We start from the raw sequence: 19671 nt of genomic DNA on the forward strand, positions 1-19671 counted from the left end.
GGAGCTTTCGACTTACAAAATCTTCTCAGCACACGCAAGAAAGGTTGTCCTCGGGAGCAAAGCGGTTTTATTTTTTGCCTCGCTGACCTTCATAAGGTGATACCTGTCCAGGCAGACCCCAGGCACAAAATTAAGTCTGGGTGATAAATTACACGAGCGGCTCCACTGGCTTTGTAAGCAAACCGTTTGCGTGCTTTGCTGGCACTTTGGCTTTAATTTGGAGCAGCTAAAAAATTCAAAAAAAAAAAGAAGCCTCTCAAGCGCAGCGGGCCCCTGTCGAGCCAAATAAACAACCCCCTGACACCTTCATCTGTTGGCCCCACACCGTGAGGATGTTTTGGTACATCACCAGTCATTGTGCTGGATGTGAAAATCTTTTCTATAGCGTGGAGAGAGAGAGAATAGTGTTTAAAAGGATCTGGCGGACGCTTTTGATTTTCTCACAATCTCGGAAAAGGCTTTGATTCCATTTTAGCTCAAAGCAGAATATTTCACATCTGATATGTCGCTGAGAAGTGACTGAGACACTTCTTTTTCTGCTCTTTGACCATGAAAACCACAGCTCTGTTTGTTAGACAGAGAAGATTTCTGCTCACAGCAAAAACGGGAAATCTAATCTGTACAAACTCTCGGTGTGAAAAATGTCACTTTCAAAGAACCACGGTTAATAATCAAGACATATCTATCAACAGTTGTAACGTATTGGACAATTCACTTTAACCATCTGGGAGTTAATAGCGTAGGATCCAGTTAATATCCGAGTCCCACCAGAAAACAACAGATTGGGTGTAAAACTGGATCACTCTCTCGCGCGCTGCTTACTCCATCTGGAGCCCACGCTTTTGATCAGACGTCCTCCTTGAGTGCCATTTCGGTTGGAAGCGACGGCACGGCTTTTCTTTTTGTCTCCTCAAACACCAGGCTTAAGAAGGTTTTTGCCGAGCGATTTGCCACAGAGAGAAGTTTGGTCAGTTTGAGGCACAGGTTTTCAGATTTGCTGCTTCTTCTAGCGCCTTGAGATTGATTTATCAAAGTTTTTTTGCATGATATAAAAAGATATAATGGCCTCTAACTAGAATAAGCACATTTTTACTGGAGACAAACAAACACAGAGGTCAAGTTTAAAAATCGTGGCTGCTCCGACGTTGCAGCCTCACCTTATATTGTTTGTAAAGCTGTTCAGTTCTGTTCATTTCTCTGCAGAATGAGCCTTCATTGAACGGTTTATTAGTATTCCTCGAGCAGACCTGGAGAAAGCTGTTGAGGCGCTCTTGATCAGATAAATCAGTATTAAGGGTTTTCATCAAAGAGAGAATTACACAGGTCCTCCGATGCTCCACACTCTTCCTCGGGGACGCCGAATTGTAATTTTTTACATTCTTCAAAAAGTTTTCCAATCATCTTCACTCCTCATGGTTAAATTTAAAGCCCATTAGTTTTATGTCACCTGAAGTTTTCTCTAGCCAATATATTTCCTCCGCTGACAGAGAGAAGGGGGCCGGAGAGATTAACTTCCACGCCGTATTCTAAAGGAGAAATCAAGCAAACAATTCTCACAAAATCTGAAACCGCCGCTCTGTGATAGGGGAAGTTCCCAGAGGGGAAAAGGGGGGAGGGGGGTATTATGTTTCTCAGTGAAGCAACACAGTAAGTGAGCGGTTAGATGTGGAGACGCTGAGTGGCAGCTAAAACTTTGAGCATTTATTTCCTAAAAGACTCCCACTCTTTAATAAGTTCACATTTGCAGACATTTTAGACATCTCCAGTAACACATTTACGAACTGATACAAAGGCTATTGGTAATGAAAAAAAGTACTTTGGCTCTCAGAATAAATAAATGTTATCAGGGATATATTTCATTTCTCAAAAAAAAAAAATATCCGTTAGTTGAGGAAAGCTCCAGGGGAAGAGATCAGTTTTCTTGAAGAGGAATGTGCTTTGAAGGAAGGCTTAATAGCTGCGTAGCTTTCAATTTTAAAGGCACATAAGTACATGGCTGCACTGCTGGTGATTGACTGATAGAAGCTTTGTTTGCACTCTTTGGATTCCCTATAGCTTTGTGCCAGGTAATTGAAAAGGTAAAAAAAAAAAAGAAAACTTCTTTGTGTGGGTCATACCTATAAAGAGCCCACACAAGAGTAAACGCAGTGTTTGGCTGAAAGGAACATCAGTCACTCCTGTCTTTCTGCTTAGCGCTGATATTAATATATCCCACGCTTCCATGCTTTAAAACGCATCCAAATTAACTTAAGACTTTCACAGTCCATCAGCACGGCGCATAGAATATCATCCGACAGGTTAAACGCTGCCACGGAGCAGAAAGAAAAGCTAAATCCTCGGCGTTGGCACCGGCGAGAGACAACAGCCTCATCAGCAGTTACATAATTTAGAGGGCTCAATAGACTGATGCCTCACGGACCGCGTTCAATCTGCCACGGCTGCACCTTTCCGTCAAGTCACTCTGGAGGTTTTGTATTGAGAGCCGGCAAGGAGGATTTTAACGGCAGGTAGTTACTCCTTCCGAGGGGCGAGTTGCACAAATACAAACTTCTGCTGCTGCAAGAAGAAACAAAAAAAGAACATTTAAAAAGATTTTTTGATTTTGTGATGGAGGAAACTAATAAGAACATGCTGCATATTCAAAGGGCCTCACAGCAAGAAGGTTCTGGGTTCGAATCCAGGCCAGCTGGGGTCTGTGTCTGCGTGGGTTCTCTCCAGGTACTCCAGCTTCCTCCCACCGTCCAAAGACATGCTGCTTAGGTTCATTGGTGATTCTTAATCGGCCGTAGGTGTGAGTGTGAATGGTTGTCTGTCTCTCTGTGTTAGCCCTGTGATAGACTGGAGACCTGTCCAGGGTGTACCCCGCCTCCCATCCGATGACAGCTGGGATAGGCTCCAGCCCCCCCCCCCCCCCCCCCCTCCATGACCCTCATTACAGAAGATGAATGAATGCATATTCAAAGGTGGCAACAAACAGAATTTCTTGGCATTGCTCAAGTTTCTATAGAACATCAAAGAAACAAATCTGGTACTTCAAAGACATCATAATTAGATCATTCAAATTAGAAAGCTTGTGGTGTAACAGTAGCACCAATAAAGATCGTCTGAATTACTCAGCAAGTGAGGCGGTGGCAGCAAAATCTGTGTGCACTGAACTGTGCGCTCCATTAAATACTGATTCAGCTGTGTGCGCTCCCAAAAGTTGCACAGTCACGCTTTAATGTACTGCTGAGCCAAGAGCTGTTGACCCTCATCACTCAAGATCAGATTTTTTGGGACCGAAGGAGAGAAAGACAAACCCCAAATAGATCCGTCGATAGAAACGGACCTATCGGTTACAGTAAATATTATATGTGATGATTGTTCACAAAACTGACACATAATATTGCTCAAATGAACGAGGGAAATGTTAAAGAAAGCCAAACTATGACGTGCAGGAATTATTTTTAGCAGTAGCTCCATCTGCAACAATTTATAACATTAAGTTATTCTGCTGTTTAATATTGCTTGGGAAACCTAAATGCATCTGCAGCAGTCTCCAGATTTATGACCATTTATCCATGTTTTGTTTTTTTTGTACATTAGTCAGATTTGTTAAGCATCCAAGCAGGCATAGCTTTAGCAAACTAGCCATCGTGACATTTGGGCCCAGCCATTTCTCAACGTGTCCAAAGCACTTTCCCAAAATGGAGGAACGAGACCGCATTCCCTGGATTTCTCATCACAGACGTCACTGAGCGGCAGATGCCTCTTCGCAAATGTCAGCTTATTATTTTCCCTCTCGCAAACATCACGCTAAACATTAAGCACAATAAGCCTCCCGCCGGCCTGCGTCTGAGTGCCAGGTGAGGTCGGGACTAATGACTGCGCTGAGCGTCTGTAAAGGCTGCTTTTAAAACTGTCATCTATCTCCTCAGCAGAATGTCCTTACACAAGCACAATGCTGGTAAATAAGCAACAGGGAGTGGAGACTGCAGTTGACAGAAGCTCAATACACCAAGGTCAGGGCATTTAACAGACAAAGACAAAAGGCTTATCTAACCACTTCTCGTGCGCCTCTCACCACCAGTAACGCCAGTCAAACCCGATGAGTGACAGCCTCCACTTTAAAGATTTATGCTAATCTGAAAGGCTGCTTTGAGCCCTCCCTGTTGTTTTGTCGTCAGGCTTTATGAGCCAAAAGATGTCCACAATGATTAAAACAATCTGGTGTTTAACTCTTTATTCCGCCGATAAAGGCTCCTCATGACTCAACATTTTGCTATTTAAAAACAGACAAGGCATCGGAATAAACCGCGCTATCAATACCTCCTCCCTTTCAGCTCATACATGCCCGGATTTATCTGTTTCCTGAAAGCAGATTATACCTCGGGCTTTTATGTGTCATGTGATTTGACGCGCCGCTTTGCCAAAACGTCGCTCTCCCCGTTCAACGCAAGGCATTGTAGGGAGGAGAGGAAGAGGGGACATCTGATATTTTGGATGCTCAGGTGTGACAAATCCCTCGGTGAGTTTGTCATAGAACAGCTGCAGATTATAAACAGGCTTGGGGAAGGGCTGTGAGAGACGTCTGAATGACACCGAGCAGTCGAGTAAGCGGTTTTATATTTGGACACGGCGGATGATAAAATAAATTTGTAATTTATTTAATCTATGGAATATGGTAGATTGTTTCAGTACATGGTGTGTTTAAAAGAAAAACTAGTTCAGTTGTTGCTTAGCATCCATATGCATGTCCTCCTATATTTCATGTGCACAGTGATTAAAGCAAGTACGGTTATAGACTGCACGTCACTTATTGTTATGATGTAGGCTTATATTATTAATAGACAGATTATTAAAACCTTACATAAAGCAAGCAGCACAGTGGTGGCGTGGTTAGCACTGATGCCTCACAGCGAGAAGGTTCTGGGTTCTAATCCACCTATCGACTTTCTGTGTGGAGTTTGCATGTTCTCCCTGTGTCTGCGTGGGTTCTCTCCAGGTACTCCAGCTTCCTCCCAAAGACATGCTGGTTAGGTTCATTGGTGATTCTAAATTGGGCGTAGGTGTGAGTGTGAATGGTTGTCTGTCTCTCTGGAGATCTGTTACAGAAAATGAATGAATGAATGTTAAATCATGGGAATCCAGGAGACTATTATCAGTCTATCATCTATCTGTCCGTCTGTCAATCTGTCCGTCTGTCCATCTGTCAATCTGTCCGTCTGTCCGTCCATCAGTCCGTCTATCTATCTATCTATATGTTTGTCCGCCTGTCTATCTGTCCGTCTATCTGTCCGTCTGTCCGTCCGTCTGTCTGTCCGTCCGTCCATCCATCAGTCCATCTGTCCGTCCGTCTATCTATCTATCTATCTATCTATCTATCTATCTATCTGTTTGTCGGCCTGTCTATCTGTCTGTCCATCCATCTGTCCATCCGTCTGTCCATCTGTCCCTGTGTCTATCTGTCCATCTGTAAATCTGTCCGTCCATCTATCTATCTGTCAACACTTGCACTACAAAACATTGCGGTTGCCTGAAGCCAGGTACACCGTGGACAGGTCAGAGGTCTATCGACAAGCAGACTGCCAGAGCCAGAAGACTTTGGAGAACCAAAACAAGGACAAACATACCTTATATACAAGTGCCACACAGCATGGCTGCAGATTTGATACCAGAACCTTCTGTGATGCTTCCAATTTCTACAAACCTTTCAACTTTTATTTTTGATTCTAACAGGAGTTACAAACGCCGGTGATGCTGGAATCGTCGATCGGAGCAGATCCTTTACAGTTCAAACCCTTCGTTTCTCTTTCACTCTCTCAATTAAAGCATGTTCCGCAGCTGTGCAGTCGTGACTGGTTGTCCGCTCTAAATGACTCACAAAGCATTCATGCCAAAGGATCGAGGCCTCGGGGACGGTCCGGTGGGAGGCCGATTGAGCTGCGGCTTACATGTGCAAACTGCAATTTCAGAAAGATTCAAACTGAGGACTACATGTCATTGTTTTCACAAACGGCCGGATCTGAGCCTTCCACTGGTCGGCCATTGTTTGAGGAACCACAAAGACAGCTTTTGTGTGGAAATGCTAAACTGAGATTAGCTCCGACAGTCAAGCAGGCTGCACGGAGCCTCGGCAGAGAGCGCAGCGAGCACACAGTCGCTCTGATGACGTGGAAAACCCTGTAACTGAGCCACTTAGAACTGTGCAGAAAAGAAACCCGAAGGGAATCTCTGAAGATTATCCACCAATTGCACAAGTTAAGGCATCCAGCAGGATATTCTGAAGCCCATATTACATTGATTTTGTGCCAGTGTACAATAAACATATCTCTATTGATTCCAGTGGCTCTGCTTTTGGAGGATAAATGACCTTGATATCAAGCACAGTCGTGTATAAAGTCTCATTTGCATTCATAACCCACAGAATCCTTAACATATCTGGAAAATGCCACGTTATACCTCCGCTTATTATGGTCATTTTTCAGTACGCAAGGTTGACGTTGGTTCTTCCGTGCAGTGCCTTCATGTTGATTTCAATTTCGCTACAGTATCAGATCATTTAAATTTCACCAACATAGACAGAACATCCATAAATCATGTCTCTTTGTGCAGTCAAATTGTTTTTTTCTCCCCCTTACGCTGATAAGGATTCTCAGTTGTTAAAATGGATAAATGTTCTCTCAACAATATGTTTATCTTCTCATGTGCAGCATCAAACACGTGAGCGTGGTCATTTTAAAACATGAGGCGTTGTGTTTGGAGGTTGTGTGAAGATGATAGCTGCGACGGCTCCCGGTCTTATTTGATGATTTATTGTAATTGTCTCAGCGCGGGCATCGGCTTTGTTTTCAGATCTTTACTCTCCAGCTCCCTGTGGCTTCCTTCCTGTCGTATATTTTTTTTTTCCCTACGCTTTGTGACAACCATGAAGGAGCTGTCTAACACGCTGATTTGTCTGCGAGAACGCTTTAATCAAGAAGCCTTCTCCACGCTTAAAGCCGTCATGTCCAGTCCACCTGAACAGGCAGCGCTGCCACCCGCGGCCCACCACACATGTTTGGAATCATTTTCAAAATTAACTTCTGTTTGCAGGAGGAGGAAAAACTAACACTCAGGGATGTGGGATCCACGCATGCAACATCCTGGTCTGAATGAAGGGTAAAGTGCACTACTCTTGAGAGCAATTTCCTCATTTGAGCTTTGAGTCAATAAGGTCAAACATGGGACATTAATCACTGTGGTTAAAAAAAGCGAAAGGTCTCTACGTCTCAGCACAAAGAGAAGTGGCTCTCCGCTCAGCCTACGTACGTAAACCTAGATTTCCAGCCTACAGCTCATTAAATCTGAATTGAATTTCTTTTCACTTGCCCCGCGTTGCAGATCTGTATTCACCTCGGGTGATAAACCTCTTCTGGCTACCAATTAAGGGAAAACATTTACATGCACGGCCCAATTTGAATGCACCACCATCAGAGCAGACATGCTCAATCACCTCCAAGTCTGTCCCATTCATCATCTTCTTTCTTACAGCTGCGGTCTCCTTGCATATCGATTGTGTAGCACACGCGTGTTCCTGTTTTCAATCAACCGTCTGCTGCGAGGACGTTGCAGCTCGGCTGGGACCGTATACCTCGGGTTGTTGTTGGGCTTTGATGGCGCAAAACCGTCACACAGGGTAGACGCACCGACAACACCTTTTAGAAGACATCAGAGGTGAATGGTTTAAGCCCGGAGCATGTTGGAAGTCTATACGGCATTGATGCAGACATTGATTCTACAAGTATCATTGTTGTATCCTCCCCTTTAGATGTTGGTTGCCTGTGAGGCATTCGAGGTGCACACTGAAATGACCGGCTGCAGCTCCAGCTACTTTATTCTGTGGAGGGAAGGAAGGAAGGAGGCCTCCGTTAGAAAGAGACGGATTTGGATCTAGTATTGCAGACTTAAATCCACTTGGATTCAAATGATTAAAGTTTTAATTTCATACGTAAAAATGTTTGAGATTTCAGTCTTTAATCTGAAGCTGCCATCCCAGTAAAATGTATTTCATTTGATCCGTGCAGCTGATAATGATATTGTAGAAAAATACATTTGCCTCGGTTGATTGAGAGAAATTGTTCAATTACAGCAGCAATCAACAACAATATAACGACGCAATTAAAAGCAGAATTTCAGTGATAAAAGCAGAATATTATGTATGTTTCCTGTTTCCTGTTTTGTCTGGGAACGAAGCTCCAGTAAAAAACATTCACAGTAATTTTGGGAAGTTTAAGTCTGATGAAATAGTTAAAAATACAGGCGTCTCAGGATTGTGAAGGTCTATTTGACAGATATCAATGCTCCATTCATGAGCGAGCAACCATTTAATTTAAACGTTGTTCTATCGTGAAAAGGCAAAAAATTAATGTTGACATTTTGAGCTCCGGTGCATGGGCAGAGGGAGACAGATATCAATCCGTGAACCTTGTGAGCCTCCTTTTAAACAATTAAATCCTTTATTATTTACCTCCTTTTATATTCCTCACTTGTATTTTTTAAATGTCGACGTCCATTTCATTCATACCAAGGACTGCGTCATTGAACTGTTTGAAAAATTACACAAACACTTGAGTAAATAAGGGACGCAGCTCCAACTTTTTCCATTGTGAATCACATTTGAAACTCAGGCACATTTCAGTGAAGCTATAAATCAACAGGACAGCTACTATGCTCCCAGAGAGGGCTTCAGCTTTATTCTATCAGTCATGGATATTCTCACATCTTTGAATCGTCTGAATGGGCAAATACGGAGCTCTCCGATAATCCAGTCAATTAAAATGTTCGACAAGAACACCGGAAAGTAGTAGCAGGACGATGAAGAGACTGTTTCATTGCTTAGTCTCACATTGAAGGAACCCTTAGATTGCCACGGCTGATCCGGGTTTTACTGTGGTCTGCCACCCAGGATATCTTTAAATCAGGCAATATGTCAGCGGCACGAAGGGTTCGCTGCACCTGGCTTTACTATAAAGTGTGCAATGATGCTGTAAAAGGCCAAGCGATGAACTGGATGCTCTCTTGCACAGCCAGGTTTCAGACCAAGGATAAAACCAGCATTTACCTTCCTCTCCTCCCACTGTGGAAAGTGGAGGAGGGACGGGGGGACGGGGGGAAGGGGTGGGGGGCGCCGCAAGGTCTCAGTGACAGGTCAGGACAGTTCGATCTGGGAAGAAGCCGGCGCATTAAAGGCACTGATGAGACTTTGATTAATCTGAATCTGAAAGCGATGAATAAAACATAAGGTATTATCTTCAGATCCACTCGCTGCTAAAAATCTTTAAAAATGACAAAGGAACAGGAAGACCGGATGGACAGGGTTCAATTTATAAAACAGAAAAACATCCGAGGGATTCCTGTCCTCCTGTCAACAGGCACTGCATCACCAGCAATACATGTCACAGGTGCACCATTAAAACATGACCCAGCGAATGTTGCTTTCGGGTCAGAAATAGTTGCCTTTCTGCAAAAGGGAGAGCGACCGAGGCAGCAGCGTTTTCTGTTCCGAGCTGGGAGATATATCCACTTGGCAGGCAAGACTCAATTAGACATGACCATTTGACTTCCTCACATTTTCCTTCCCTTTTCATTTAATAAATAAATAGTCTGAGCTTTGAACCACACACTGAAACAAAAAAAATAATAATAAGAAGAAGAAATTGTTGCCTGCTCTTGCAGGTTAAGGTAAATACCAAACAGCTCTCACAGTTAAAAACACAGGTGGCTCAGTAAATCACAGAGGACTTACTGGACAGTCTCGTAGATCAATATGAGACAATCCATGAATCAATAACAAAAGAAGTCCTAATTATAACCACAATCTGACTGGAGTGACCTGAGCACCAACGAAGCATGCAGCATACACAAAAAAATCTATTTTCCCTCAAAATAATCAACCCCTTGAGTTCACGAGTTCCACTTTCAAGGCATCAGCTGGCTTACTGGGCCATCACTCATTCTCCTTGTGCTTTTTCCTTCTGTTACAGGTCAAAAACTTTGGCATGAGGCGAAGTATTAGGTTCTTTGCTGCACTCCGAGAGCCAAGAGTTGGTAATGATTTGGAGAAAGTCACATTGGGAAAACAATGAAGTAGTGCCTCACATCTCATGAATGGGTTTGTTAAAGTGTGTGTTACTGGATCAACCTGCAACAGTCTGCAGCAGGCGGTGGTGCAGACTATCTTTTAGATTTTAAGTTAATTGTTTGTGTTGGTTTGGTGCATTAATGGACATGTCTGAAGCAAAGCAAGATGTTTAAAGCGGAGGATCCTCTAGGTGGATATGTTACATGTTCATTCATTTATTTTTAGTAATCGCTTGTCCTCTGGAGGGTCTGGAGCCTATCCCAGCTTTTTGAGAGGCGGGGTCCACCCTGGACAGGTCTCCAGTCTATCACAGGGCTAACACAAAGAGACAGACAACCATTCACACTAACACCTACGGACAATTTAGAATCCTAACGAGCATGTCTTTGGATGGTGAACATGCAAACTCCACAGGTCCCAGTCAATCAATGGATTCCCAGAAACGTCTTGCTGTGAGGCCTCAGTGCTACCCACCACTGTGCCGCCCCGTTGCATGTTGTCAAGCTAAAAAACTATCCTTTAAATACAAAAATTAGTCTGCAGTCACGCTAACATACCACCTGCTTTTACTTCCTGGCATGTGCAACACTGATCATAATCTTTTGGTCTTGTTCAGTTACATATTTAGGTGTTTAAACCACATTAATTTTTTTTCTCAAAGCTGATTTCTGATGCTAGCCGTGCACGTTGCTTCAGAATAACTGACAAGTAAAAAAGAAAAAGTACCTACTGTGCAAAAACACACACACGGATAATTCTTTGTGCACATTATTGCTTCCATCAGGGAGAAACCTTTCAACGCAGGCGACCTCCTGACCTTCATTCACGCGCCACCGTCGGGTCAACTCTGGCCCACTTTCATGTATTCGGTTATCGCCGCTGTACGATGTGACTGGAGGGGGCTGAAGTTACGGCTAACCGGGGGAGATTATAAGGTCTTGGCAGAGGTCGGCGCTGAGCTGACTGCTTTCTTGCTTGACCTTTAAATCTCCATCTCCCTCCTTATCCCCAGATTTACACATCCATCCCATTATATTTCCTCACACAATGGGTCTGGAGAAAAGTAGCTCGGTTCTCCAAATTGAATCACGGCCTTCTCCAATCTGCAGGGATTTGGCCGAGTTCCAAAATTTGGATGAACAAATGACCATGTGTGACTTTTGCTTCCTGAAAGGAATTACCCCTGCAGGCAAATTCCAGGGAATGACGCATCACGATTTGGGATCTATTTGCAGGTCATGTGGTTCAGCAAGCTCCAAACGCTTTTCTGATGCATAAGGCAGTCTGGTGCGCCTTACAGCATAATGCATCCTATCGGTTTAATGTCAGAGGACGATTCATTTACCTCTACAGATAAAGAGCTTTGTGTAAGTACAGCTATGCGACGCATCCCATGACTATTTTTCATTGTTATATCTGGCAAATATTGGGAGTAGAATTAGTTGAAAAACACAGGGCCTGAACCACGAGGAGTGGAAAGTTTAATCAACAGCATTTGCCTTCTTTTCTTCGTCTCAGATTTCCTCTTAAATCCCTAATGAGGCCTCACAGCAGGGCGCTTTAATTTCTCACAAGCGAGGGTTCACAGAATATCAAATTAGTTTTTTAAAGAAGGTTCCCACTAATAGCGCGTCTGCCATCACGCAGACAAGAGCACTGGCTTTGTAACAAAGTTCTGAAAGTAAAGGGTCTGTACTTTTAGCCTTAAAGCCAAACTTGATGAACTGTTTTAAATTCCGTGTCCAATAAAACCCGTCCCTACGTGCAGATGCACTTGGATGAAATATTTTTGCAGCAGCAGCAGAGTTATGAGAAACACAGAATACACAAATAAACTGGACTTCAGATGACATGCATGTTGTTGTAAGAGTGCAGAGAGAGGTAAGGCCGGGAGGTCGGACCGTCTACCTCCACAGATGAAGTGCCTTTGAGCAAGGTCTTGTATGCACGCCCGAGCTCTAACTGTGCAACTGGAAGAATTAAATATGAAGGGAAAATTCTTTGAAGACGTTATTGGACAGGAAAGCTGATTTTTTACATTTACACTCACTGGCCAGTTCATTAGGGACACTGGTGAAAGCAAATGCATTCTAATATCAGTCCCACGCTAAATCTTATCTTCATGAAGGTTATGGTATTTAGCATGTATTCAAAAGCTGCTGCTTTCATTTCAAAGGCTGTGCAGCAGCACTGGAGCACCACAGGGGACTGTACTCTCCCCAGTCCTATTCACCGTGTACACCTCGGACTTCAAGTACAACACAGTCATGTCACCTTCAGAAGTTCTCAGATGACGCTGCAATTGTGGGGTGTAGCAGGGTCAGTACAAGAATCTGTCTCATGGTGCGGCGCAAACCACCTTCTGATCCAGAGGTCCAGCCCTCACCTGCAGCCTGTATCCATCAGCGGGGAGTGTATAGAGGTGGTTCAGACCTAGAAGTACCTGGGTCTACATCTGGATCACAAACTGGACTGGTCGGCTAACATAGACTCAATTTCCGTCTCTATTTCCTCAGGAGGCTAAGGTCGTTTAATATCTGTCAGAAGCTGCTGGACATGTTCTACCAGACTATTATTGCCAGTGTCCTCTTCTACGCAGTGGTGTGCTGGGGATGGAGGATAAAGAAGAAGGACACCTCACGGCTGGACAAGCTGATACAGAAGGAGGGCTCTGTGGTAGGGGCAGAGCTGGAGTCACTGACATCGGCGGCAGATGCAAGGACCTTGAAGAAACTCCAGTTCATCATGAACAATGTCCACCACCGTCTACAGGACACCCTAGTCAGGCAGAGATGCTTGTTTGTTCCTCAGGATATACGACTCTATAACGCCTCCCTGTGAGGTATCAAGTGGACTGTGGTCATTGCTAATATATATATTTTTTACACAGAATTATATATAAATTAAACATAACAGTCATGAAGGAGGATTTAGTGCAGGACTGTTATATTAGAAAGCATTTGTTTTCACTAGAGTACTAATGAACTGGCCGGGGAGAGTTCATTACAGTCACAAGGATTTTTATTTTTTTTCTCTTAAACATAGCAGCATGAACAAAGACAACACCTTCCTGTAATTATCAGATCTTCTGTGTAATGAGGACAATTTAGCCTGAGTGTGAAGCCAGTGTAAAAACAATGTGTCCATAATTAAACAGGTACTCAGAGGATTGTTCAACAAAGTTAAGCTCGTTTTCCTTGTATTTCTTGTACTTGGTGTGGTGATGGAGAAAAAAAAAAGGGTTTTAGGATTTAACTGCTTGGGACGTTGGATATTTAAAGCAGATATGGGAACAATGTGACCTCTGGATCACAGCGTGGGACGAGCTGGCCAAACAAGTGATGACAAGACAATAATAGGATTAATTTTCATGTCAAGCAGCGCTCAAAAAAGCTTAATGTGTCACGCACTTTGGTTTCCTTCCTTACTGTACTTTTTTTTTTTTTTTTTTTTTAGAGGTCAAAAGACAACTTGAATTATACCAGCAGTAATTACAGGACTGGTGGAACACAATGCTGGATGTTGACTCTCTCCGCAGCGCTGCTCTTTTAATCCCTCTGTTCACAGTCTTGAACGGAACATGGCACACTTCCCTAATTCTCATTCTCTGCCATCCCTGCCACTCCCGGGGTCGGACCGGGAGGCCAGTAAATCCAGACATCACAGAAACCTCCAGCAGCAAACACAACAGCAGCTCACAGAAGCTCTGGCGGCGATAGTTTTACATTTACGTGCACGATGTGTCGAACACAGCAGCTTATGATGCTTCATTACCACAGACAGTTCACATCCTGCATAAGACATACATGGAATAAGCCAGCTACACTTAAAAATGTGTTTTGTTGTTATGAATGAGCTCTTTTTGTAAATGCATCTGGGTTCCAGCGCAAACGCTAAATTCAAATAGAAAATTACACGGTGCACAGAAAATCTCTTACTGTAAGATATTCCTTGTTTACCTCTTACTGTAGCGGCAGCGTCGGCTGGAGGGCCCCACTCTTCTGGCAATTTTAGGATGAGTGTTAAACTGTGACCTGCCTGAGAAGCAAAGTCACAGCTCAGCTTTAAATCCCCCCGCCAACAATGCCACAGAGACAATTTAATACTTGACTGTAAGTTTCAGAAGGCTAAAGGACGTTCGGGGAAAGATGAAGATAGAAGAGGTATCCGCTCTTATCTGAAGGGTCAGCCTCCTTGTGTATATGGTTTGGGTTTTAAACGAGAGCAGAATGAGAACGGGAGAAGGCTTACATAACACACATGCTGCTGCAAATAGTCCCACCTTTTCCAGCACTGGATCCGGCTCTGTGGTTGCCACGAGCTCATACTGCTAACCTTGTAAAAACAAGAGGTTTATTAAATGTAATGTTGGTGCAGTGTGTCTCCTTCACACGCACAAAGCGGCACGAAGCCAGGGAGCTACAGAAACATTAAATTAGTCAAATCTGTGAAATATTCAAAGATGAGACGTGCCTTTCTTCCATCTTAGAAATGTAAAAATATATAACTGTAGCTATAAAGTACAGTAAATCCTGCACATGCTCCCGTGCACAGACAGACAGACACACACTGACATTAACCTGGGGGTGTAGTTGTGGTGGTGGTGGTGGGGGAGTGGGGGTTCATGTTTTAATTGCTGACACCGTAGCTTCTGGCTTTCTGAACCAAGCGGGTCCCCCCTTGCTGGATACATAATCCATTATCATAAATCAGATGCGCCAACACAGACAGGTGCTGCATGAATAATTAAAGGTCGGTGCATTAGCTCCAGTGTGGAGGCATGTGTTTGAGCTGACGTCATCCAGAAGCCTAAAAGCACCGCACACACAAAATAAATAAATAAGAAAACCTCCACGCACATTAAACAGACTAATGTTTAGCACTGCAGACGGAAATGATGCACAAGTTAGAAAGACGAGGCCGACCCCACCATCCTCTGAATGCTTCCAAAACACAGGGGCATGAAAGAAGAGTATCCGTGGGATAGACCTTCTGCCGTGTGGTCCTGTCTCTCGCGGTTGAGCCGCTACCCTCGTTTGAACCTGAGAGGGTGAGCCAGGTTCGCTCTGAGTCTGTAATGGAGTCCACAGAGCTGGAGGCAGAGGAAGCGAAAGGTCCGCTCAAGCAAGCAGGCTTTAGGACTACAGATCTCCATACCAACATTAATTACACTTCAGGCCAATTCATTTGGATTTCTGCCCAGCGAGAGATAAGTTTTAATGGCAGACAAGCCATGAGAGGAGCCTGAGAGGAAGCAGAGATACTCTTGATGCTGCCCTATTTGGATCTGGAGTGTTTTTTTTTTTGTTTTTTTTTTAAACCACAAAAAGTTTTGAGGGCTTCTGCATCACGTGAGCGGAATTCAATCCACGTTAAGAAAGCTTCTTTAAAAGCTTTAAAAGCAGAACTGTCTCTAGAAATGACAGAGTCCATATAAATGACAGTGTCATGGCCCATTTGTCTTGTTTAAAGCGTATGAAATATATTTTCTGTGTATGAAAGATGACTTTTCTAAAAAAAAAAAAAAAAAGCAGATACACCAAACATGTCCCGTCTCCACGTCTCCAACCTGGGGATTCGAATCTTTGTTTAATTGGGTTGTAAATTGGATTGTTCAGACAAAACACGCAATCTGAACATGTCACCGTGGGCCCTGGGAAACTGATGCCTATTATCAGTGTGCTGATATTGTGTGGAGCAAAAGATTTATCAGCTCAATATGAAATAATCACCAGACTGTGCAATAAAAATGTTATTTGAAACCCCAGTGCTTCATCATGGGAGATTTTTTTTCTGCAAAAGTGAAGAATTGCAAACGGCAAGCGTTTAAAAAATATACATCACATTTATTTGTACTGACACCAGGAGTCCGTACAGAGATGTCTTCGTCTACTGATGTGTTTGGGCACTACAGGTACGCACCTGTTTCCTATTTCCATACATCCAACAGTCAACAACTGCGTCACCAAGCATTGCTTAATCGCTACCAAAAAACAGAGTTTGACATAGCTGACACACACCACTGTTTTTTTTTTTTTCTCTAAAGGTAACACAATGTACAAAAAGCAAGTCTGGAAATAGTAAGATTCTTGTTTCCATAAAAAAATCTTTTTTTTTTTTTTTTTTTTTTCTCCTCAATGTGTGAATAAGAAAACAATGCACTTATCTCTACTGAGCTTCTGCTGCATTGCTTGTTAGGCAGCCAAGGGGTAAATTGATGCAGATAAGTAATGAAAAGAAACAGGCCGGCTGATCCCTGTGTTACTACCACAGCAGCTTTCAAGGAATTGTTCATGCTCTGTAGAGCCCCAGAGCTGTAGGTGCCGTCTGGAAGTGGTTAGATGCCAGTCAATGAGAAGAACACATGATGTCAAAGTAAGTGATTAAACAAACCTTTCCACACAATGTACACTACAGTACAACACTACCGTGATGCTGGAAAGAGCTGTGCAAATCAAACGTCCAGGCCCTCAAACTAAACTCAAAAAAACAAAAGATGAACTGTGAAGAGCTGCATGTTGACTGGCAGACTCAAAACCCCTTTGGCAGGCCTCAGGCCCTTTGGGATGGGTAAGGCCAAAGCGAGCAGGCAGTCAGAGGGAATAAGAGAGCAGAAGACCGGTTGGCTCCCTTCATGAAAACGAGGATGGCACAGTGGCCTCACCAGGAAGCTGAAGGCACCAGAAGAACCAGGAGCAGTGCTGTCCATGTTAGGCTCTGTGGCAGGCAGTGCACGGAGCACTGGTTGTTTTTTGCTCGGACACCTGAGAGTGGGGACGAGAGGAGAGTCAGTCAAATGAAAACAAGCACGTGTTGAGTTTTAATTCTAGCACAAAGTATATTTTCGGAGCTGTTAAGTAATCTTTTCCCTTCTGCAAGACGGGAAAAGAACAGCGTACAGTGACGGAAAACAACAATCCGTCGCCTTGAACAGCTTCCTGGTCACAAGCAGTACCGCAAACTTCCTTTTCGTCGCGTTGCTTAGAAGTTAATTGGCTGTGCAGGAGTAGGAAGGCTTGTGTGGGGGCGAGGTAATTAAAACAGTATTAGCCAAAGAAAGCTTGGCTGGCGCAACAGCCGCGGTGAGTCAATTAAGGGCTGAACGTTAAGATCGGTACAAAGAGAAGACGGCCTGTGCACGGAGATTCAATTTCAGAGGTCGTGTAACGGAGTCGGGGGGGGGGGGGGGGGGGGGGGCTGACCAGCCTCGAGCTTACCGGAGGAGGTGACCAATCGAACCTGGGAGCTGACGGCTCCCTCTCCGCCTTCACTGAGTGCGCGCACCTCGATGACATAGGTGCCTCCCTCTGGCAGTGACAGCGTGGTGGAAGGGTTGATGGTTCTTGTCACCTGGTTGTGGCCTCTGCCCTCCTGTCTGAGTAACACCTGTGGGACATGCACACAGCCACTTCAGGGTTACAGTGTACTGTGCATGCTTTATATAATAAGATGCTCCAGTTGACTCTTTTCTTGAAAGATGAAACTGTTGGTAAGCATATTTTTCACTGAATAAGGTCTTAAGACTGAACCGCTAGAGAAATATTTGAAGTTCGTTTTAATTTCAAGACATAATTTTAGTAAATCTTTATCCAGCTGCAGATCACACTTCATCAGAGATTATTTTTGAGAAGCCAAATAAAACATAAAGACTAATATTCATCATGGGGACTCATGGGGATGTCATCTATGTTTAGGATCAGGACAGTAAATACAACAGAACCTTGTGTCTCTTGCCTGCATCTCACACACAACAACAAATCACTGGATCTTTACCATGTACCCGATGACGTCCGATTCATTGTCTTTGGCCTTCACCGGGTCCCAGCTCAGTGACACGTTGTTGCCCTCTTGAATCCACACGAGGTTGGCTGGAGGCTGAGCGGGAGCTGTAGACGGAGCCAGTTCAAACAAAGCTTTTAGAGAGAACTCCAACCAACTGGGTCAATTACTGCACTTTTTACAAGAGGGTTCTGAGCAAACTTAACAGGTAGCCTGCATTCCCTATATAGCATGGCATGATTAGTGTCAGTGCTGCACTCACGGGCTTTCCTGGTCTTGGCTGTGACAGCAGCGCTGGCAGGACCCTGGCCGATGCTGTTGAAGCCTTTTACCGTGACGCGATACAGACTGTTCCCTTCTAGTCCTGTCAGGACCATGGACGTTTCGTTTTTCACGGTTTCCTGTTTTTTTCCTGACTCTTCCTGGTCCATGTCTTTCCAGTAGGTGACCTATTAACAGGAAAATGAATGAAGGAGGGAAAAATGACTATTCTCAGCACATATATGCACACAAGGTGCACGTGCTAAAGCGAGCGCAGATCAGTTATTTATAAAAACCTCATATGCTCCTGGTTTTCCGGGGCCGGGATTGGGCGGTTTCCACGTCACCCTAATTTCTGAGGAAGAAATGCCGTAAGCTTTCACATCAGATGGAGCTTCTCTCGGCTCTGTGGAAAAAAAAGTCAAAACGGTGACGATCAGAGAATGTTTAATTCAATTCAATTTTATTTATATAGCGTCAATAACAATACAAATTGTCTCCAGACAGTTTACAATATCGAGCCTGAAACCCCTAGAACAAGCATAAAGGCGACAGTGGCAAGGAAAAAAATCCCTTTTAAAGAGGAACTACTGTTTTTAACAACCTGGACCTTATTTCTAGCATAATATACGATCGTTTACTCACCCATATAACTTTTGTGCCATTTGCACTCGTTCAGGAGATAATTAGATCTGCGTGTATCCCTATAGCGGAAGTGACTCGGGCACCGAGACGCAGCCTGTAAATAACACATTATCTGCAGCAAAACTCGTTCATTTCACCAATATTCTGTTATGATACGCTAGTGCTATTCCCCGTTGAGTCCAGAGTTACCTGTTATCATCATCTGATAATGCGTTATTTTATGCTAGAAGGTCCAGGCTGTAAAAAAGTTCCCCGTTAACAGGAAGAAACCTTGAGCAGAACCTCAAGCTCATATGGAGGGACCCATCTGCTTGAGGTCGGCCAGGTAGAGACAGAGGTACGAGATAAACGTACATCTGACTAAAGTGCACATGTGGAATCTGATCGTGATACAAACACAACATGTAATGCTATAATGACTGAATATAAGAGGCATCATAGGCAGGTTGGAGAATTACACGTTCAGGTAGGAGGGCATGAAGACTGGGCAGGTTGAGGAGACCACGACACAGGAGTATTAAAAAACACAAAACCATGGATCTTAACTCACCCCCCTCAGCTGAGTGGATGATGACAACTTTGCTGAACGGTCCGTCTCCCTTATTGTTGTACACTCCAACCTTCACTTCAAACGGGGTGAGAGGAGGGAAGGTCTCATCCCTGTACTTGTACATCGTAGAGTCCGCCGAGGTCACCATCTTCTCCTTCCAGCCTCTCGTCCCGTTGGCACGAAAGGCAACGATATACCCGAAGCCCTCGCCGTTTTGGAACTCCTCAGACACCGGCTAAAAATAAAGAGAAGTGAGATTAAGACTGGTTTAACGGCACTTAAAGTCTCTGTCTGAAAATGCATCATTTGCACATTATCTCATCTGGACAGCTCC

The 19671-nt window shown here is 44.0% G+C and overlaps 1 protein-coding gene across 1 annotated transcript in view; it reads right to left on the reverse strand.

Moving 5' to 3' along the window:
• Nucleotides 1-15382: 15382 nt before the first annotated feature.
• cntn5 (contactin 5) overlaps nt 15383-19671 on the reverse strand; it is a 74581-nt gene continuing 70292 nt past the window's right edge. Inside the window, exons 18-23 of the mRNA XM_084558308.1 lie at nt 19338-19572; nt 18439-18548; nt 18144-18330; nt 17876-17988; nt 17320-17488; nt 15383-16866 (exon numbers count right to left, since the gene is read on the reverse strand). Of these exons, the coding sequence (XP_084414434.1) occupies nt 16763-16866; nt 17320-17488; nt 17876-17988; nt 18144-18330; nt 18439-18548; nt 19338-19572 (918 nt within the window). The 3' untranslated portion in view covers nt 15383-16762. The remainder of the gene's footprint in view (nt 16867-17319; nt 17489-17875; nt 17989-18143; nt 18331-18438; nt 18549-19337; nt 19573-19671) is intronic.

The sequence above is a fragment of the Chelon labrosus genome (genome assembly GCF_963514085.1).
Source record: "Chelon labrosus genome assembly, chromosome: 13".
Lineage (NCBI taxonomy): Eukaryota > Metazoa > Chordata > Actinopteri > Mugiliformes > Mugilidae > Chelon > Chelon labrosus.